A 22,794-nucleotide genomic window follows, 5' to 3' on the forward strand; every position below is an offset into this window, starting at 1 on the left:
CAGATGAAGCTTCAGTTGTCCACCCACTATTCACCTCCTGCTCTGTGGCCCAGTTCCTAACAGGTCACAGACCAGTACAGGTCCATGGCCCAGGGATTAGGGACCCCTGCTGCAACACATTGCTTAATAGAGGACTGTAGCAGCCATGTGCCCAGACCTTTCCTTTTTTTCTTTTCTTTTTTTTTTTTTCTTTTTTGAAACAGTCTGGCTCTGTTGCCCAGGTTGGAGTGTGGGAGTGTGATCTTGGCTCAACCTCCCAGGCTCAAGCAATCCTCTCGCCTCAGCCTCCCAAGCAGCTGGGATTACAGGCGCACTCCACCACACCCAGCTAATGTTTTTGTGTTATTTGTAGAGATGGGGTTTTGCCATGTTGCCCAGGCTGGTCTGGAATTCCTGAGCTCAAGCTGTCTCCCCGTATCCACCTCCCAGTGCTGGGATTGCAGGAGTGCACCACCACACTTGGCCTGAAACCCAGATTTTGTATATTTATTTATTTATTCATTTTTGAGATGGAGTCTCGCTCTGTTGCCGAGGCTTGAGTGCAGTGGCACAATCTTGGCTCACTGCAACCTCCACCTTCCTGGTTCAAGCGATTCTCCTGCCTCAGCCTCCCGAGTAGCCTCCCGAGTAGCACATGCCACCACGCCTGGCTAATTTTTGTATTTTTAGTAGAGATAGTTTCACCATTTTGGCCAGGCTGGTCTCGAACTCCTGACCTCAGGTGATCCACCTGCCTCAGCCTCCCAAAGTGCTGGAATTACAGGCACGCACCACCGCACCCAGCCTGAAACCCAGATTTTTACTATGAAATCAGTTTTCAAACCTTCTAGGTGTCATACAAAGCACGCTGTGGACCATTAGTTTGCAACTGCCAATCTAAAATATCATAGACAGATAGGCAGATCACCTGAGGTCAGTAGTTCAAGACCAGTCTGGGCAACATGGTGAAATCCCATCTCTACTAAAAATACAAAAATTCACTGGGTATGGTGGCGCATGCCTGTAGTCCCAGCTACTCAGGAGGCTGAGGCAGGAGAATCGCTTGAACCCAGGAGGTGGAGGTTGCAGTGAGCCAAAATCATGCCATTGCACTGCAGCTTGAGCAACAGAGTGAGACTCCGTCTCAAAAAAGATAAAAATAAATTCTCCCTAGGATGGTCGTTTCTCTTTTTCTTCTCGCAGAGACCAGAGAGGATCCTCCGCTACCATCCTCTCTAAAGCAAGGCTGTCGAGTCCTTAAGTGTAATAAGTGTAATAAGCCCTTAGCCTTATTACAATTATTCTGCTCTTCTGGAATGTTCAAGTGGTCATGGCGCGGGCAGTGGGTGAGAGGAAATAGCAGTGGGTTTGGTTGGGTTGTGGACAAAGAAAGGGGAAGGAAGAAATGGATGAATAAAGATGTAGTTAGAGAAGGATACACTTACAAAGCAGAAGAGAACTAAGAAAAGACAAGCTTTTACTTGATATATACCAAAAATGTTACTCAGTAATTACTGCCTTCTATTCACAAGGTTAGCTACAGTTCATAGATCTTCATGTGTTCCTAACCTTTCAACTCCAGCACATACTTTATCTTTAAATTCCAGATTTCCCTTTTTATGTATCAGCTGTTGAAAATATTAAAAGAAACTTTTTCAATCATTTTAATTGCATTAGCAGTGATTTAATTTTTTTAGATGCTAAACCTTATGGGTGAAAGTGGATTAAATGTAGCCAAATGCAATGTCAAAAGCTTCAGGCACAAAAACCCATTAACTTTTTAATACTCTTAGAAGATGAACCTAATTTCAAATGAAAGCTGCCTCCAGAATATATTGTTAAGCATATCCTAGATATAATTCATTCTAGCAAACATTCTGTAAAAATTCACATAACATTTTATTGTACTAAAAGTAAATTGCCCATGTAACAAAAACTATCTTTTCATAGCTTCAAATGAATTTTAAAGGATGACTGACGGTCCTTGGAAGAGAAACAGTAAACAAATAGGGTTTATAGCAATGATGTATGAGTTAGAACTTGCAGTTTCGGGCCGGGCGCGGTGGCTCACGCTTGTAATCCCAGCACTTTGGGAGGCCAAGGCAGGCAGATCACGAGGCCAGGAGATCGAGACCATCCTGGCTAACACAGTGAAACCCTGACTCTACTAAAAAAAAAAAAATATATATATATATATATATATTGGGGGCGTGGCGGCGGGAGCCTTTAGTCTCTGCTATTCGGGCTGAGGCAGGAGAATGGCGTGAACCTGGGAGGCAGAGGTTGCAGTGAGCCAATATCACGCCACTGCACTCCAACCTTGGCTACAAAGTGAGACTCCATCTCAAAAAAAAAAAAAAGAAATTGCACTTCCAGATAATCTCTCTGTTAAAGAGACTGTCTACACTTAACTTGGTCAACCGTAGTGAACATAGTTGATGTGAAGTCCCCATATAAATACAACCTGAAATACCAAAGTTAATTTACTTTTTTTTTATAGACAGAGTCTTGCTCTGTTGCCCTTCCTGGAGTGCAGTGGTGTGATCTCGGCTTACTGCAACCTCCACCTCCTGGGCTTGAGCGATCCTCCTGCCTCAGCCCCCCAAGTAACTGGGAATACAGGCACAAACCACCACACCCCGCTAATATTTGTATTTTTGGTAGAGATAGGGTTTCACCACGTTGCCCAGGTTGGTCTCGAACTCCTGAGCTCAAGTGAGCCGCCCACCTTGGCCTCCCAAAGTGCTGGGATTACAGGCGTGAGCCACCGTGGCTGGTCAGAAAATTTTAAACACACACAAACTCTCAAGTGGACTAATTCCCTCTCACCAAACCAATAACAATACAGATAAAAGAGAATAACTTATATTAGTTTTTGTACAAACAAAAAAGACTGATAAATTGTGAATGATGTATGATTTTTAATTACAAGTAAACTGGGCATATGCTTCTGCATTATTTAAAGCTAAAGGGTGATCAGTGGAAATTTTCCTGTTAGTACTTTAATACATTTTATATTTATTGGCTCACTACAACCTATGCCTCCCAGGTTCAAGTGATTCTCCTGTCTCAGCCACCTAAGTAGCCGAGACCACAGGCAGGCACTACCATGTCCGGCTAATTTTGTATTTTTAATAGAGACAGGGTTTCACTGTGTTGGCCATGCTGGTCTTGAACTCCTGACCTCAACCGATCCGCCTGCCTTGGCCTCCCAAAGTTCTGGGATTACAAGCGTGAGCCACCATGCCCAGCCTTATTATAATTGTTGTTATTTAAATCTCTTTTGCTCTCTCCTTCAAGAGAGACCTCATCTCATTCAGTTGCATCCATTTATTTATTCATCTTCTGCCTCCTGGGCTGGAGAGATCCTCCTGCCTCAGTCTCCCAAGTAGCTGGGACTACAGGCTCACGCCACCATGCTTGGCTAATTTTTGTAGGTTTTGGAGAGACAGGCTCTTGCCATGTTGCCTAGGCTGGTCTCAAACTCCTGGGCTCAGATGATCCACCTGCCTTCGCCTCCCAAAGCACTGGGAATATAGACATGAGCCATCATGCCCAGCCCCAAGTACTTTTATACAAAATGCAAACACTATTCTTCCGTCACAAAAGTGATACCACAGCTTCTGTAAAGTTTTGCGCCAGGTAGTACTTATAATTACCTTGGGTACACTTTTTTTTTTTTTTTTTTTGAGATGGAGTCTCACTCTGTCACCCAGGCTGGAGTGTAGTGGCCTGATCTCCGCTCACTGCAAGCTCCGCCTCCCGGGTTCACGCCATTCTCCTGACTCAGCCTCCAGAGCAGCTGGGACTACAGGCGCCCGCCACCACGCCCGGCTAATTTTTTGTATTTTTAGTAGAGATGGGGTTTCACCATGTTAGCCAGGATGGTCTTGATCTCCTGACCTCGTGATCCGCTCGCCTCAGCCTCCCAAAGTGCTGGGATTACAGGCATGAGCCACCGCGCCCGGCCTACCTTTTGATGTTAAAATATATCTTATTACGAAACAGTTTTTCTATTGCATTAACTACTTTTACAACAAAGTAAATAACAAGTTATTTTACAAACCATTTAGAAATTTCTTTACTATGGTCTCAGTAATGTAAAATATATTAATGCCTATTACATTCAGATAAATTATACACTTGGAAACTATATACTTATGACTTACAGAAACTTACATAAATTATACAAATTATATGCTCGATTTTTAGGTATATAGTCTTAAATTAAGCTTAAATATAAATTATCCAGATAAATTAACAGTTCAGGGCCTCACAACTTGAAATCTGTGGAACATGATATTAGAGATAACAGAAGTCTGGTGGAGTTCTTAGGTGGAATTTGCTGAAACTTTTTTTTCTTTGTGAGACGGAGTCTCGCTCTGTCACTCAGGCTGGAGTGCAGTGGCGCAATCTCAGCTCACTGCAAGCTCCGCCTCCCGGGTTCATGCCGTTCTTCTGCCTCAGCCTCCCAAGTAGCTGGGACTACAGGCACCCGCCACCACGTCCAGCTACTTTGTATTTTTGTATTTTTAGTAGAGATGGGGTTTCACCATGTTAGCCAGGATGGTCTCGATCTCCTGACCTCGTGATCCGCCCGCCTCGGCCTCCCAAAGTGAAACTTTTTTTTTAAATAGAGATGGGATCTTGCTATATTGCCCAGGCTGGTCTCAAACTCCTTGACTTAAGCGGTCCTCCCACCTCAGCCTCCCAAAGTGCTGGGATTATAAGCGTGAACCACTACATCCAAGTGAAACTTCTTGAGATAGTTACATAATTTTTAAATCTGCTGGTGTAGAAGTTAATAAAGTGTAGAACTGAACAAATATTAAATATTAGATCAAGTTTATCATGTTTACCTTAAAGTACAAAGATTTATCTTAAAGCACTGATTTTCACAAAATAACATCAGTGTGAAATTAGAAAAGAAGACAAATATTTTATTTCATGTATCTGGAAAATGAGGTGCTTTAGTCAACTGAATCTGCCCAAAACTAAAAAGCATCCATTCAAAAGTACTTAACTCAGAAATTATAAAAATAGAAGACATCAGTAAAAGACATTCTACACAGAACACACCAATCTTACACTACTCTTTTTTTGATAATAAAAAATGTACTTACTGAGCCAGGTGCAGTGGCTCACGCCTATAATCCCAGCACTTTGGGAGGCCAAGCCGAGTGGATGAGTTGAGGCCAGGAGTTGGAGACTGTCTCACGTGTCCATGTGAAGAGGCCACCAAACAGGCTTTGTGTGAGCAACAAGGCTGTTTATTTCACCTGGGTGCAGGCAGGCTGAGTCCAAAAAAGGAGTCAACAAAGGGTGGTGGATTATCATTAGTTCTTATAGGTTTTGGGATAGGCGGTGGAGTTTGGAGCAATGTTTTGCAGGCAGGAGGTGGATCTCACAAAGTACATTCTCAAGGGTGGGGAGAATTACAAAGAACCTTCTTAAGGGTGGGAGACATTACAAAGTACAGTGATCAGTTAGGGTGGGGCAGTAACAAATCGCAACGGTGGAATGTCATCAGTTAAGGCTATTTTCACTTCTGTGGATCTTCAGTAGCTTCAGGCCATCTGGATGTATACGTGCAGGTCACTGGGGATATGACCGCTTAGCTTGAGCTCAGAGGCCGGACAGAGACCAGCCTGGCCAACATGGCAAAACGCCGTCTCTACTAAAAATACAAAAATGAGCCAGGCATGGTGGCACGCGCCTGTAATCCCAGCTACTCCGAAGGATGAGGCAGTAGGATCGTTTGAACCCAGGAGGCAGAGGTAGCAGTGAGCCGAAATCATGCCACTGCACTCCAGCCTGGGTGACAAAGCGAGTCTCTGTCTCAAAAAAAAAAAAAAAAAAAAAAGTCGGTTGCGGTGGCTCACGCCTGTAATCCCAGCACTTTGGGAGGCCGAGGCAGGTGGATTACGCAGTCAGGAGATCAAGACCATCCTGGCCAACATGGTGAAACTTTGTCTCTACTAAAAATGCAAAAAATTAGGCCGGGCACAGTGGCTCACGCCTGTAATCCCAGCACCTTGGGAGGTCGAGGCGGGCAGATCACGAGGTCAGGAGATTGAGACCATCTTGGCTAACGTGGTGAAACCCCGTCTCTACTAAAAATACAAAAAATTAGCCGGGCATGGTGGCAGGTGCCTGTAGTCCCAGCTACTCGGGAGGCTGAGGCAAGAGAATGGCGAGAACCCGGGAGGCGGAGCTTGCAGTGAGCCGAGATCTCACAACTGCACTCCAGCCTGGGCGACGGAGCGTGACTCCCTCTCAAAAACAAAAACAAACGAACAAAAATAGAAAAATCAGCTGGGTGTGCTTTCGCGTGCCTGTAATCCCAGCTACTGAGGAGCCTGAGGCAGGAGAATGGCTTGAACCCGGAGGGTGGAGACTGCAGTGAGCCGAGATCGTGCCACTGCACTCCAGCCAGGGAGACAGCGAGACTCCACCTCAAAAAAAAAAAAAAAAAAAGGTATTCACTAAATTTTAGTATCAAAATAACAAATTGTGTACGTTTTGGGGAAAGAAATCTGGTCATTAAATCTTCATTTCGATTGAGTTTTACGTAAATTAAAATTCACTATAAGAACTATTTTTTGGTATAAAAGTTCATCTGCCCAAAAGTGTTCAGGAGATAACCTGAGATTTTAGAATAGAAATGTAAACAATCAAAACCAAGTTTCCTGAAACTTGCGTTAAAATATTAGAAATATTAATAAGTCTAAAATGCCATTTTGCCACTGTTATTCATATTAACCAAAATATTAGAGAAAATATTTCAGACTAGATCAGGAAAAAATGTCTGAATACAATTCACAAATAATCATTGATAATTTTTTAAAAAGCGGGTCTATAAATAGTAGTAATTCCTCAAAATGAAGTGCATAATTGGCACATCAAATATTTTGTCTGCAGGCAATTCTGTGCATTTTAGATCAAAAATGTGGTCCCTTTAAGAGAGTCCTTGACTTCTTATTTCTCCGGGGACCCTTCTATGGCCCTGGTCCCCTTTGTATATAAAATGGTGAAAGCTGACTTGAATGTGCCATCACCACTCTGCTGGGAAAAACAGATGAAGATGGCCCAGAGAAAACCACAGACTCCAGTGTAAGCTGTTCTCCATTGAACAGGAACAAGGCTGAAGTTGGTCAGCTGGAACAGAGAGAGAGAGTCCATTAGAGCCACATGGAAACCAAAGCCCTGAGTTCATATTACTGAGTAGGCAGAACTCACCTGTACAAAGGGCCAGTACATCAGTCCGCTCTGGAATTAAAAAACAAACAAAAAAAAGCAACAACTTAATTAGAATGCCTTTTATTTTTTATTTATTTTCTTTTTTATTTTTTGAGACAGGGTCTCACTCTGTTGCCCAGACTGGAGTGCAGTGGTGCAATCTTAGCTCACTGCAACTTCTGCCTCCTGGGTTCAAGCAATTGTTGTGCCTCTGCCTCCTGAGTATCTGATTACAGGCACACACCACCTCACCTGGCTAATTTTTGTATTTTTAGTAGAGATGGGTTTTCACCATGTTGGCCAGGCTGGTCTCGAACTCCCAACCTCAGGTGATCCGCCCACCTCAGCCTCCCAAAGCGCTGGGATTACAGGTGTGAGCCACTATACCCGACCTAGAATACCTTTTAACCACACAAAACAATTGCACAGTTCATTCCATAAACGAGTAAGAAATACTAGGCCAACAAGATGTCAAGGTAGTATTATATTTCAGACTAAGCTGATTAAATTAGACTACTTAAGGCCTCTAGAGTGAGGGAGTTGGGGAGTTGTGGGGAAAAAAGCTATTAGGTACAAGACATTCCTATTAATTATATATTTAACACCAGAATGAAAAGTCTACTAGAATCAGTACCCATTCTGGAAGACAGCCGCTTTGGAAATGACAGCATGTATTTATGCATTGCAATTTCCTGGTTACCATGAACAAATGATGCAGGAATATATTTGTAAATACAGAATCATCAATGAATTCTTTTTTTCTAAATTAATTTTTTTTTTTTCTGAGACATGGTATCTCTATGTTGCCCAGGCTGGTCTTGAACTCCCAGGCAAAAGCAGTAGTTCCACCACAGCCTCCCAAAGTGCTGGGGTTACAGGCATAAGCCACCTCACCCTGCTGAATTATTTTAATTATTTAGTTTGTTTGAGATGGCGTCTCATTCTGTCGCCTAGTCTGGAGTGCAGTGGCAAGATCTCGGCTCACTGCAACCTCTGCCTCCTAGGTTCAAGCAGTTCTCCTGCCTCAGCCTCCTGAGTAGCTGGGATCACAGGCACCTGCCACCATGCTTGGCTAATTTTTGTATTTTTAGTAGAGACAGAGTTTTACCATGTTGGCCAGGCTGGTCTTGAACTCCTGACCTCAGATGATTTGCCTGCCTCGGCCTCCCAAAGTGGTAGGATTACAGGCGTGAGCCACTGTGCCCAGCCTTGAAGTGTTGAAACTATATACCAAACCATTGTTTATGGAATGATTTTCTAATAATATATTCAAACCATGTGATGCTATAGAACAAGTTTAGCTGAAATTTTCATATATTACAAAATATCTTAGATAGACATTCCACAAGCTTTATCCTACACAGTCCTATGAAAAAGTCACCATTATGTTTTTTTTTTAAAAAGTCTTGGTATGTAAATTTATCTCAAAAAAAAAGCTAGAGGTTTTTAAAATAGTCCTTAAAAGTAGTATTACAGACTTTTTCTTCTTTTTACTAATTTGTATTTTCTGAAGTTTCTAAAATGAACAATTGCAATAAAAGCTTCGTAATATTCATGTTTATATTTAAAAGTAGATATTACATATAATGTGTCTATATATGTACATATATATATATATACACACACACACACACACATATACATATATGTATATATTTTTTGAGACGGAGTTTCGCTCTTGTTGCCCAGGCTGGAGTGCAATGGTGTGATCTCGGCTCACTGAAACCTCTACCTCCTGGGTTCAAGCGATTCTCTTGCCTCAGCCTCCGAGTAGCTGGGATTACAGATGCACACGATCACGCCTGGCTAATTTTTCGTATTTTTAGTAGAGACAAGGTTTCGCGATATTGGCCAGGCTGGTTTCAAACTCCTGACCTCAGGTGATCTGCCCGCCTTGGCCTCCTAACGTGCTGGGATTACAGGCGTGAGCCACCATGCCCGGCCATAATGTATGTTTTTATATTTATTTATTTTTTCTTGAGATGGAGTTTTGCTTTTGTTGTACATCTCAAATTTCCGACCTCAGGTGATCCGCCCACCTCAGCCTCCCAAAGTGCTGGGATTACAGGCGTGAGACACTGAGCCTGGCCCTTAATTGTTAAATATACTTTAAATATAAAATATACCCCTGTAATCCCTGCACTTTGGAAGGCCAAGGTGGGCAGATCACCTGAGGTCGTGAGTTTGAGACCAGCCTGACCAACATGTAGAAACCCCGTCTCTACTAAAAATAAAAATTAACAGGACATGATGACAGGAACCTGTAATCTCAGCTACTCAAGAGGCTGAGGCAGGAGAATCGCTTGAACTCAGGAGGCGGAGGTTGCAGTGAGCCGAGACTGCACCATTGCACTCCAGCCTGGGCAACAGAACGAGACTCTGTCTCAAAAAAAAAAAAAAAAAAAATTTAAAACTTTAGCAAAAATAATCAGAAGACTAAACTTATCCAAACATGGCTTTCCTTCTTTCTTTTTTTTCTTCCTTAATATAGACGAAGCCTCATTATGTGGGCCAGGTTGGTCTTGAATTCCTGGCCCCAAACGATCCTCCCACCTCCGCCTCCCAAAGGGTTAGGATTGCAGGAGCCACTGTGCCTGGCCATGGCTTTATTTCTTATGGCTGTGTTTTTTTCTTGTCAGAATGTAGTATCGTGTAGTAGTACATTTTGTTTTCAAACCATTCCCCCACAAAAAGTAATCAGGACGCCTCAGAGAATTGGCTGATTCTAGGGCTAGGGCAGGGCAGGTGCAAGTACAAGATGATCCTGGAACACAGTGTCATTCCAGAAAGGAAATGGCTTACGAAAGAAGAAAAGGAGAAAGAAGATGGGTGATATCACAGGACACAGGAACCAGCTTGGAGGGACTCCCACTGGCTGAATCTGGGACATGTGAGCACTGAAAATGATTAAACCCTGCCATGAACTCTCCTCTGCTTCGGCAATCTCCCTCTGAATAGGCCAAAGGCATGTGGCATTCAACATTTCCCAAACTGAACTCACCTCATTTCTTTTTTGTTTGTTTCTTTGTTTTTTTTTTGAGATGGAGTCTTGCTCTGTCACCCCGGCTGGAGTGCAGTGGCGCAATCTCGGCTCACTGCAATCTCCGCCTCCCGGGTTCAAGTGATTCTCCTGCCTCAGCCTCCTGAGTAGCTGGGATTACAGGCACTTGCCACCATGCCCAGCTAATTTTTTGTATTTTTAGCAGAGACAGGGTTTCACCATGTTGGTCAGGCTGGTCTCGAACTCCTGACTTCAAGTGACCCGTTCGCCTTGGCCTCCCAAAGTGGTGAGATTACAGGCATGAGCCACCATGCCAGGCCCGTTTTATTTTTTTAAATACAGACAGGGTCTTGCTATGTTGCCCAAGCTGGTCTTGAACTCCTAACCTCAGGGGATCCTCCCGCTTCAGCCTCCCAAAGTGTTAGGATTACAGGTGTGAGCCACCACACCCGACGTGCTTCCTTATTTCTTATGTGAACTTGGTCACGATAACCCCTAACTTTGGTTTCCTTTGCTGCCATTACCTAACCATGAAGTTCAAGATCCTCAGCTCCCGGTGTTCAACAGTCTCCAGGATCCAAACTCATTCCAAGTTGCTCAACAAATACTCTGTGAACACCAAACTGCCTGTGGTTTCTCCCCTCCAGGCATACCATGGTGCTTTACACATTGTCAACTCTACTCAGCTCTTCTGCCCCTGGAATGCCCTGTCCCCCAGTATGTGCATAACTCCAGATCTTTTTTTAATTTTATTTTCTTAATTTGAGACAGGGTCTCGCTGTGTTACCCAGGCTGGAGTGCAGTGGCACAATCATAGCTTACTGCAGTCTCGACCTCCTGGGCTCAGGCTAATTTTTGTATTTTTAGTAGAGAGGGGATTTCACCAAGTTGGTGAGGATAGGCTTGATCTCTTGACCTCGTGATCCGCCTGCCTTGGCCTACCAAAGTGCTGCAATTACAGTGTGAGCCATCCTGCCTGGACGATAGTTTCTCTTTACAGGAAATCTTCCCAAAAAATCTCCAAATGGGCTGGGCTTCAGACTGCTGGTTTACCCTCTTTCTTTTCCTGTGGGTAGATGAGACTCACTCATTGTAACCACTGTTTTTTTTTTTTAAAACAGTATGCAAATGTTCCTGTGGTTTTGTTCATTTACAAATCCCTGCCTGAAGCTTCTTTCCCAATTCTACTTCCTGCTCTCTTTTTCTTTTTTTTTTTCTTTGAACCAGGGTCTCCGTCACTCACACTGGTGTGCAGCGGTGCAATCACAGCTCACTGCAGCCTCGACCTCCCAGGCTTGCAATCCTCCCATCTCAGCCTCCCGAGCAGCTGGGACCACAGACACTTGCCACTATGCCCAGCTAATTTATTTTATTTTTGTAGAGATGAGGTCTCACTGTGTTGCGCAGGCTGGTCTCAAACTCCTGGGCTCTAGTGATCCTCCTGCCTCAGCCTCCCGAAGTGCTGGGATTACAGGTGTGAGCCGCCCACTTCTTGCTCTTTTTGTTTGTTTGTTTGTTTGTTTGAGACGTAGTCTTGCTCTCTGTCGCCCAGGCTGGAGTGCAGTGGTGCAATCTCAGCTCACTACAATCTCTGCCTCCCCGGTTCAAGTGATTCTCCTGCCTCAGCCTCCCAAGTAGCTGGGACTACAGGCTCGTGCCACCATGCCCTGCTAATTTGTTGTATTTTTAGTGGAGACAGGGTTTCACCATGTTAGCCAGGATGGTCTCGATCTCCTGACCTTGTGATCCACCCATCTCCACCTCCCAAAGTGTTGGGATTACAGGCATGAGCTACTACTGCCTCCGGTCCTTGCTCTTTAAAAAAAAAAAAAAAGTTAGATGTACATATCTCCGTAGACATTACAACATAATGGAAAAACTTGTTCCTTTTTCCAAAGTCAAACAGAAGAAGTGGCTGGGCATGGTGATTCACGCCTGTAATCCCAAAACTTTGGGGGGCTGAGGCAGGTGGATCACCTGAGGTCAGGAGTTCAAGACTAACCTGGCCAACATGGTGAAACCCTATCTCTACTGAAAAATACAAAAAATTAGCTGGATGTGGTGGTGCAAGTCTGTAATTCCAGCTACTCAGGGGGCTGAGGCAGGAGAATTGAGAATTGCTTGAACCCGGGAGGCAAAGGTTGCAGAGTGCCACTGCACTCCAGCCTAGGCGACGGAACAAGACTCCGTCTCAAAAAAAAAAAAAAAACCACAAAAAAAACAAACAAACAAAAAAAGAAGAAAATCACATTTGGTTGTCACCATGGGGTCTTCAATTTCTGCCCTAAGAGAAATCACAAGAGTTCTGAACACATTTCTTATAGTTACTGTTCCTGAGTATAGAGGCTCAGGGGAAGCCTCTGACTTCAAACCTCTCCATCCTCTGCCTCTAGCCATCAAGTAATGCTGCCTCAGGGGTTTGGTACCATCCAACAGATGATGCTAGAAGCTGTGGAGGTAATAGCTGGGTGTGGCTCAACACTGCTTTTGATAGGGAATGAAGAACATGTGACGCCCTAGGCCGGTCTGTGAACATTCTGTAATCCCAAAGATTTACCTCCTTGTGATGAATGCAGTCAAACATGCTCTAGGGCAGAGATGAAAACCATCCCTGATTTTGCCAGGCCTTAAGGACACTGTTCAATAAATATTAACTGAATCAATGAATAAATATGTATTGGACTGGATTGTATATATTGGTGCTGAGCAAACAGTAAAATCGCTGATTTGCTTCAAACCTTGGAATAACCCTAGGAAACCTTCTCCTTCGCTATCAATACCTTTGTGATGTTGAAGTTCTTTTCACCAGGACTCCACAGGATGCTCAACTGAAAACATTGGCTCTGAATGTGGGAATGATTCCATGAAGCGACTCACAGTCTACAACCCCTATTTTGCAAATCCAATCCCAAATTTACAAAATAAATTGTTGTCCCTTTGGCTGCAAAATTTACAAAATAAATTATGGTCATTAATAAGAGTTAATATAATAAAGTCAGAAATCATTGAGAACATGGACTGAAATTCAGAGATAATCTTTTCTTTTTTTTTTTTTTCTTTTTGAGATGGAGTCTTGCTCTGTTGCCCAGGCTGGAGTGCAGTGGTGCAATCTCGGTTCACTGCAACCTGTCTCCAGGTTCAAGTGATTCTCCTGCCTCAGCCTACTGAGTACCTGGGATTACAGACATGCACCACCGTGCCCAGCTAAGTTTTGTATTTTTAGTAGAGACAGGGTTTCACCATATTGGCCAGGCTGGTTTCAAACTCCTGACATCAAGTGATCCGCCTGCCTCAGCCTCCCAAGTGTTGGGATTACAGGCGTGAGCCACCATGCCCGGCCCAGAGAAAGTATTTCTTTCCAATTCATGAGAAGTATAGATACTCTTAAAGCCTCTCCTCATATATCTATCAAAATAACTTTAAGATTTCTCTGTCAAAATATTGGACCCTTCTGCCAACGAAACTGGAGCTCTAATTTAGGAATAGTTTAATAAAAATGTACTTAATGTTGAGGTGAGAGAATCACTGGAGCACAGGAGTTCGAGGCCAGCCTGTGCTAGCTACATAGTGAGACTCTGTCTCTACCAAACAATTTAAAAATAATTAGCTGGGTGTGGTGGCAGGTGCTGTAGTCTCAGCTACTCAGGAGGCTGAGGTGGGAGGATCGCTTGAGCTCAGGAGGTCCATGCTGCAGTGAGCCATGATCATGCCACTGCATTCCAGCCTGGGTGACAGAATGAGAGCCTGTCTCAAAAAAAGTTTTTTTAATTAAAAAAAAAATATATATATATATATATATACACACACACACATATATACATACACACAAAAAAATCCTGATATGATTATACAAATGTATCAAATTATCACATGTCTACTGAAAATATGTACATATGTGTCAATTAAAAGATTTTTAAATCTTTATAAAGATAAACACAAAAAGTATATACATATATACACAAAAAGATATTGATTACATTTTCAAACACCTGTCTTACCATATAGGTGTTCCAGAATTTCTGTTTCAGGTCCAAAAATATGTCATCCTTTCCCTGGAGAATGCTCATACCTATTTGCAAAACACCAAAAGAATTTTAAAAGATTCAGTAGAGTACCGTATAACAGTTCATGTTTAAGTTTCCCATTCCAAAATGCAAAGTAACCATCACTATCATCCATCAATATGACCCTCTGACCCAACAGTGAAAAGAGAACATAGACAGGCGCTGTGGCTCAAGCCTGTAATCCCAGGACTTTGGGAGGCTGAGGCAGGCAGATTGCTTGAGTCCAGAAGTTAAGAGACCAGCCTGGGCAACAGGGCAAAAATCCCATCTCGCGAAAAATTACAAAAATTAGCCAGGTGCGGTGGCGTGGCTGTAGTCACTGCTACTCAGGAGGCTGAAGTGGGAGGATTGCTTGAGCCTGGGAGGTGGAGGCTACAGTGAGCTGTGATCATTGCCACTGCACTCCAGAATGGACAACACAGCAAGACCCTGTTTCAAACAAACAAACAAAAAACAGAAAAAAAGAAAAAGAACATAATCTCCACTCTAAAACTAGATAAATTTTAAAGGAATGATAAATATGAAGTGAGAATAGCAGAGTATAAAAGTTACAGTAGAACAATTATTTTTTCAAAAACTGTAACAATTCACAAAAACAAGTTACAATAGTGGGTCTATTGGTTACTTTCTCTACCTTCCAAACATTCTGTGAAATGTTGAACATTTGAACATTTTGAAATTTTAATTTCTATCTTTTAAAAAAAGCTAGTGAGCTGGGCGCGGTGGCTCATGCCTGTAATCCCAGCATTTTGGGAGGCTGATCTGGCGGATCACCTGAGGTTGGGAGTTCGAGACCAACCTGACCAACATGGAGAAACTCTGTCTCTACTAAAAATACAAAATTAGCCGGGCGTGGTGGCGTATGCCTATAATTCCAGGTTCTTGGGAGGCTGAGGCAGAAGGATCGCTTGAACCGAGGAAGTGGAGGTTGCAGTGAGCCGAGATTGTACCACTGCGCAACCCAGGATTTGGAGGTTGAGGTGAGCCGAGATTGCACCACTGCGCTCCTGACTGGGTGACAGAGCAAGACTCCATCTCAAAAAAATAAAAATAAAAAAAAGGCCAGTGGGCCCAAATACTCTGGCAACTACAAATTTTCCATCAGTATTACCCTATTCAAAATTTGAAAGTGGAACACCAATTCAGCCTTCCTAAAAACACTTTGAAAACTTTGATCTTCAATATCCCTGAAGAGAAATTCACAGCCTGGGCAATATATCAAGACCTTGTCTCTACAAAACAATTTAAAAACCAGCCAGGTATAGGGGTGTGCGCCTGTAGTCCCAGCTACTCCAGAGGCAGAGGTGGGAGGATCGCTTGAGCCCAGGAGGTTGAGGCTGCAATGAGCTGTGATCACATCACTGCACTTCAGCCTGGGAAATAGAGTGAGACCCTGTCTCAGAAAAAGAAAAGTAAAAAAGTAAAAAATTCAGGTAGCAAGGCAAAGCTCTCCTATTTTAGGAAGAGTTGTAAAACTGAGAGTACTTTAAAAGTTCTTTCCAATCCCTGATTAGGGGGGAGGGAATATAAGAGCTTTATTAGTTAATTACAGAAGACTCTTACATGACCCAGCAAAATATTGGTAATACTGTGTTCCACTTACCCAGCATTAATTAAATGCTACGTACTTTATGTGCCTCATTTCTTGTGCCCCTCCTTACAATTTGCTAAAGTGGGTAGAGTTACAAAGGAGGAAAAGAGCTTAGAGAGGTTAATAGCAGATGGAGTTCAACCCAGGTGTCTGATTCCCAAGCCAGAGTTGTTAATCTGTTACGACTCTGGTTCCCCAGGGTGGCCCCAGCACAAAGATCAACTGATTCATGCAATTTCCATGTAGAGCCTTATGCAAACCTCCAATCCATCCCCTTCCACTTCCCCTTTCACTGAAATTTGCGGTGAGGGAAACTGAACCAGAAAAACTGAAAACCGGCTGGGCAAGGTGGCTCACACCTGTAATCCCAGCACTTTGGTAGGCCGAGGTGGGCAAATCACTTGAGGTCAGGAGTTCGAGACCAGCCTGGCCAACTTGGCGAAACCCTGTCTCTACTAAAAGTACAAAAATTATCCAGGCGTGGTGGCAGGCACCTGTAATCCCAGCTACTCAGGAGGGGCAGGAGAGGCAGGAGAATCACTTGAACCTGGGAGGCGGAGGTTGCAGTGAGCCGAGATTGTGTCATTGCACTCCAGCCTGGGCAACGTCTCAAAAAAAAAAAAAAAAAAAAAAAAAGAGAGAAACTGAAGACCAAAGCAAAGCAGCAATCTGGCCAGAAACCTGTATCAGAGAGCTTGGCCTGGACATAGGTTCAAGTCTTGTTAGTAACTCAGCATCTTTCAGTTTCAGGCACGCTGTCAACCTTCTCACCATGAGAGCATCAAGTGCCTGGATTGTGTTGCCTTTGGGTGAGTCACAGAACCCCTTTAAGGCTCAGTTTCCTCATTTGTAATATGAGAGTAATAAGAACAATCTCAAGTGTGAGGGCTTACGCCTGCAATCCCAGCACTTTGGGAGGCCATGATGGGCAGATCACTTGAGGTCAGGAGTTCAAGACAAGCCTGGAAAACATGGTGAAACGCTATCTCCATTAAAAATGCAAAAATTAGCTGGGCATGGTAGTGTGCATCTGTAATGCTAGCTACTTGGTAGGCTGAGGCAGGAGAATCGCTTGAACCTGGAGATGGAGATTTCAGTGAGCTGAGATCAGGCCACTGCACACTCCAGGCTGGGCAATAAAGCAACACTCTGTCTCAAAAAAAAAAAAAGAAAAGAAAAGAAAAAAAGAGAACAATGTCACTAGTTGTTTGAGGATTAAATAGGATTCTGGTCCCCTACCCCTTCACCGGTGTACAAGGCTTCTGTAACAGGTGCTAGGAAGCTGTTTGCAAATCTAGTCAGGAAATCACACGCTGGGACCAGGCACAGAGCTTCTGAGAAAACAGGAGGCCCTAGCTCTCAGGCTGTCTGTTCTCCTGACCCACTGACCCCATCAGCCATGTAGCTGGCCGCAATGACAACAGGCAACCAGGTGATTTGTGTTTCTGGTGGGGTCTGCAGGGAAAGGAAGTGAATCCAACTCTTAAAAATAAGGCGCAGGGGGCAGGGTAGGTTTCTTCAAGATGGTGGCTTGTCTGACCTCAACCTGGTTTAGAAAGCACCAACAGCCCTTAGGAGAAGTTCCCTCCCATTTGAGGGGAAATCTGTGATCCCCAATCCCAAGGTCAGGCTTATGACCCATAGAGATTTTCTCCCCAGTTACCCACCCCATCCCCTTCAAGGCTATAGAAATTACAGTGATGATAGAGGCCACAGGCCCCTTCTGTGAGCAGACGGAGGATCTCCAAAGATTACAAGAATTTAAGCAACTTGAGCAATCAGCCTGTTTTACAGTCTCCTGACCTTAACCTGTTCTTCCCCAACCCTGGGTGGAATGAGGTCACCCTGTTTGTTTAAATCAGCTCCTAAGTGACCCCAGGTTACTTATAGATGAACCCAAGTTAACTCTCCTCATTACCATGCTAAGTCTTCACCCCGGGAGAAGCTATAGCTTCATGACTATAACCTATGTAACCTATGCAACCTATGTGCTAGCATCATGACTCACTGGGATCCCTACTCTACATGTAATCATGCACCCTCTCCTTTCTCCACCACCCCATAAAACCCTCCTGTCTCTTTCTCTGGCGGACACACTACTTGGGAGAATATGCCCAGTGTCTTCCTTATTTGTGCCAAGTAAAACTCCCATTGATCAAAACCTGCCTCTTGGTGGAGTCATTTGTGACTCGTTAAGGGAATGAACCCCGGTATTTTTCAGGTAACATTTCCATTGTTCTTATTGTAGGCAGTAGAGAAGGTTTCCACAGTCAAGCCCCTGTCCCCCACACCCTAGGCCCGGGTCAGATTTTCTAAGGAGAGGGTTCCCTGCACCCTCACAGGTATATAGTCCTCCATGGCAAGGATCCAAGGTCCCTTGATGTTTCCCCGTGGGACCCCAGGGGAAAATCTTGCTACCAAAGCAGGACTGGGGTCTTGGCATGAATTTGCTGAAGATCCAGGCCCAACCTCAGATTCCACCTGCTATGCCCCCCAGGATCACGGGTCCCCTTGCATTTTGTTCCTGTGTTGGCCCCGGAGCCCCAGGCGTGGATTTTCTGAACAGCAGGTCGGTTCCTTCCCTGCCCCACGACTGGTTCACGGTCATTGCAGCTGCTATGGCCTTGAACTGGAATCTCCTTTATTTTCCCGTGGGCCTTTTTCAGGGGGCAAAGACCTCCGCAGCCCTGCCTACCTCCAGCCTTGGCCTACACCCAACCCCAGAGTCTGAGCGCCGACCCTAGTCCTCTAAATTCCTGACCTGGTGGACCTCTAGCTCCCCAATTTCCCGGGTCCCCACCCAGTGCCTCCCGCAACTTCTCGCAATCAAACACCCCAGCCTCCAGCCTTTGCCCTGGCCCTCCAGGCCTCTGAAGCAGCCCCGGTCACAGAGCCCCGGCTCCTGCCCGGGTCCCCAGGCTCCTGCAGCGCCCTCCCTCCAGCCGCTTGATCCCCGAGTCCCTGCCTCCAGTCCCCCAATACCGGGTCCCACCCCCCAGGTCCCCTCCCGGCCCCTCACCGACATAGAAGGCCGAGACCGCGATGGGCGCACCGACCACCTGGTCGCACAGCAACTTGGCCAGCACGGCGCGCGGCGCGCGGCCCGGAAGCGCGCGCTCCAGCAGGCCCAGCCACACGTAGTTGAAGTTGGCGTGGAAGGCCACCACCAACGTGGCCACGCGGCGTGTCTGGCGCCAATCGGCCTCGCCGCCCTGCAGCCGCTGCTGCAGCGCGTCAGCTGCCGAGACCAGCGAGCCGTAGAGCAGCACGTTGGTGGGCCACGGGTGGCGCCGGGCCGCGCGCGACAACGCCGGCCACCAGCCCGCCATGTCCGCGCTGTGGGAGCCCGCGATCAGGAGCCGGCGTGGTCGGCGGCTTCCTGCACCACGTCCGGGCCTCCCCAGCGTCCTGCAGCCCCTGCGCTGCAGCCGCCCGCACTTGCACCTGCCCCCTCCAGACTCTCCGGAGCGATTGGGCGCCCTGCACACACCCAGCTCGCGCCGTCCAATCCGGAGGCCACGGGCCGTCGTCAGGGCTGAACGTTTGAAAGGTGCCCGGCCCACCCCCATGCATGGGTCCATTCCCACAAAATACCCAGAACAGGCAAAGCCACAGAGGCAGAAGGCATGGGGTTATTTATTTATTTATTTATTTATTTTTATTAATTAATTAGATATTTTTGAGACGGAGTCTCGCTGTGTCGCCCAGGCTGGAGTGCAATGGCGCGATCTGAGCTCACTGCAACCTCCGCCTTCCGGGTTCAAGCGATTCTCCTGCCTCAGCCTCCCGAGCAGCTGGGACTACACGCGTGCGCTATCACGCCCGACTAACTTGTATTTTTAGTGGAGACGGGGTTGCAATATGTTGGCCAGGCTGGTCTCGAGTGATCTGCCCGCCTCGGCCTCCCATATGGGGTTATTTTTTGGAGTGATGAAAACATTTTGAAATTAGATAGGTGTGATGGTTCCATGACTTTGTGAATATATTAAAAACCATTGAATTGTACATTTAAAAAAGGGGGATGCATTTGGCCGGGCACGGTGGCACATGCCTGTAATCCCAGCACTTTGGGAGAATTAGGCAGGAGGATCCTTTGAGGGCAGGAGTTCTAGACCAGCCTGGACAAAATAGGAAGACCCCATCTCTACGAAAAAAAAAAAAAAGAAAAAGAAAAAAGTATTGTAATTACTCAGGCTTGGTGGTGCGCACTGATAGTCTCAGCTACTGCTACTTGGGAGGCAGAGGTGGGAGGATCTCTTGAGCCCAGAAATTCAAAGTTGCGGTGAGCCACTATAGGGTCACTGCACTCCAGCCTGCAAAAAAAAAAAAAAAAAAAAAGAGAGAGAGAGAGAGAAAATAAAATGGTAAGTTTTATGGTATGTGAATTTATCTTAAAAAATGAAGGGACGGCCGGGCACGGTGGCTCAAGCCTGTAATCCCAGCACTTTGGGAGGCCAAGGCGGGCGGATCACGAGGTCAGGAGCTCAAGACCATCCTGGCTAACACGGTGAAGTCCTGTCTCTACTAAAAATACAAAAAATTAGCCAGGCGTGATGGCAGGCACCTGTAGTCCCAGCTACTCGACAGGATGAGGCAGGAGAATGGCGTGAACCCAGGAGGTGGAGCTTGCAGTGAGCCAAGATCGCCCCACTGCACTCCACCCTGGGCGACAGAGGGAGACTCTGTCTCCAAAAAAAAAAAAAAAGAAAAGAAAAGAAAAGAAAGGAAAGAAAAGAAATGCTAAGGAAAGTGTACTGGTGTGTTTTGCCTGTTTCGATAGTGGAAGGGAAGAAAATCAATCTTTTTCTTTCTTCTCCCCCTTAAAACTATTTAAGAAGGGAACTGGGTGAGGTGGCTCATGCCTGTAATCCCAACACTTTGGGAGGTCAAGGTGGGAGGATCACTTGGGTCCAGGAATTCAAGACCAGCCTGACCTCATCTCTATAAAGAAAATAAAACATTAGGGCCAGGCGCGGTGGCTCACACCTGTAATCCCAGCACTGTGGCAGGCTGAGGCAGCTGGATCACCTGAGGTCAGGAGTTTAAGGCCAGCCTGGCCAACATGGCAAAACCCCGTCTCTACTAAATATACAAAAACTAGCCAGGCATGGTGGTGCGCACCTGTAATCCCAGCTACTCAGGAGGCTGAGGCAGGAGAATTGCTTGAACCAGGGAGGTAGAGGTTGCAGTGAGCCAAAATGGTGCCACTGCACTCCAGCTTGGGGGACAGAGCGAGACTGTGTCTCAAAATAAATAAATAAACATTATTTTTTAAAAAAGGATCCCCTGGGCATACAATAAGTAATCTCCTATTACTTAGGCAAATAAAGCACAATTCTATCATTTGGGAATCTTAAGATCGGTTCTACCACTTTGTGGATCATCAGAGTCAATCTGTATTTTAGAGATACTAACATTGATTGATACTACTATGTGCCAGGCACTGTCCTTCACACCTTCACATATATGATCTCATTTAATGCTCATTTAATTTTGGCAGAGAAAAGTTGAGCTCCTTACCCAGGATCGTATAACTAGGAAATAAAGACCGAAGCACATGCCTCACTCTTATTAGAAAAGATTTCCTTCTGTAAACCTCAGGGACTTTACAAGTGAAATATTGGATTACTGTAATATGATTAATCAGCACAATTTATTTATTTATTTATTTTTATTATACTTTAAGTTCTAGGGTACATGTGCACAACGTGCAGGTTTGTTACATATGTATACATGTGCCATGTTGGTGTGCTGCACCCATTAACTCGTCATTTACATTAGGTATATCTCCTAATGCTATCCCTCCCCCCTTACCCCACCCCATGACAAGCCCCAGGGTGTGATGTTCCCTGCCCTGTGTCCAAGTGTTCTCATTGTTCAATTCCCACCTATGAGTGAGAACATGCGGTGGGTGTTTGGTTTTCTGTCCTTGCGACAGTTTGCTCAGAATGATGGTTTCCAGCTTCATCCATGTCCCTACAAAGGACATGAACTCATCATTTTTTATGGCTGCATAGTATTCCATGGTGTATATGTGCCACATTTTCTTAATCCAGTCTATCATTGATGGACATTTGGGTTGGTTCCAAGTCTTTGCTATTGTGAATAGTGCCGCAATAAACATACGTGTGCATGTGTCTTTATAGTGGCATGATTTATAATCCTTTGGGTATATACCCGGTAATGGGATGGCTGGGTCAAATGGTATTTCTAGTTCTAGATCCTTGAGGAATCGCCACACTGTCTTCCGCAACGGTTGAACTAGTTTACAGTCCCACCGACAGTGTAAAAGTGTTCCTATTTCTCCACATCCTCTCCAGCACCTGTTGTTTCCTGACTTTTTAATGATTGCCATTCTAACTGGCGTGAGATGGTATCTCAGTCTGGTTTTGATTTGCATTTCTCTGATGGCCAGTGATGATGAGCATTTTTTTCATGTGTCTGTTGGCTGCATAAATGTCTTGTTTTGAGAAGTGTCTGTTCATATCCTTCACCCACTTTTTGATGGGGTTGTTTGATTTTTTCTTGTAAATTTGTTTAAGTTCTTTGTAGATTCTGGATATTAGCCCTTTGTCAGGCGGGTAGATTGTAAAACTTTTCTCCCAGTCTGTAGGTTGCCTGCTCAGTCTGATGGTAGTTTCTTTTGCTGTGCAGAAGCTCTTTAGTTTAATTAGATCCCATTTGTCAGTTTTGGCTTTTGTTGCCATTGCTTTTGGTGCTTTAGTCATGAAGTCCTTGCCCATGCCTGTGTCCTGAATGGTATTGCCTAGGTTTTCTTCTAGGGTTTTTATGGTTTTAGGTCTAACATTTAAGTCTTTAATCCATCTTGAATTAATTTTTGTATAAGGTGTAAGGAAGTGTTCCAGTTTCAGCTTTCTACATATGGCTAGCCAGTTTTCCCAGCACCATTTATTAAATAG

The 22,794-nt window shown here is 44.9% G+C and overlaps 1 protein-coding gene across 3 annotated transcripts; it reads right to left on the reverse strand.

The window, feature by feature from the left end:
• Window positions 1-1,372: 1,372 nt before the first annotated feature.
• On the reverse strand, window positions 1,373-19,312 carry MPV17L (MPV17 mitochondrial inner membrane protein like). 3 transcript variants are annotated; one of them, XM_032145236.2, is made up of 4 exons: window positions 18,894-19,312; window positions 14,218-14,288; window positions 7,219-7,248; window positions 1,373-7,137 (listed from the first exon to the last, which is right to left on the reverse strand). In XM_032145236.2, the coding sequence occupies exons 1-4, from the start codon at window positions 19,201-19,203 to the stop codon at window positions 6,958-6,960; spliced, it is 591 nt and encodes a 196-aa protein (XP_032001127.1). In that variant the 5' UTR covers window positions 19,204-19,312; the 3' UTR covers window positions 1,373-6,957. The 3 variants fall into 3 exon arrangements, with proteins under 3 accessions (XP_032001127.1, XP_032001128.1, XP_058290082.1); XM_032145237.2 differs by lacking the exon at window positions 14,218-14,288 and having other exon boundaries at window positions 7,034-7,137; XM_058434099.1 differs by lacking the exons at window positions 1,373-7,137; window positions 7,219-7,248 and adding an exon at window positions 13,835-13,963.
• Between the last annotated feature and the right edge of the window lie 3,482 nt (window positions 19,313-22,794).

The sequence above is a fragment of the Hylobates moloch genome, unplaced genomic scaffold (genome assembly GCF_009828535.3).
Source record: "Hylobates moloch isolate HMO894 unplaced genomic scaffold, HMol_V3 SCAFFOLD_23, whole genome shotgun sequence".
NCBI lineage: Eukaryota > Metazoa > Chordata > Mammalia > Primates > Hylobatidae > Hylobates > Hylobates moloch.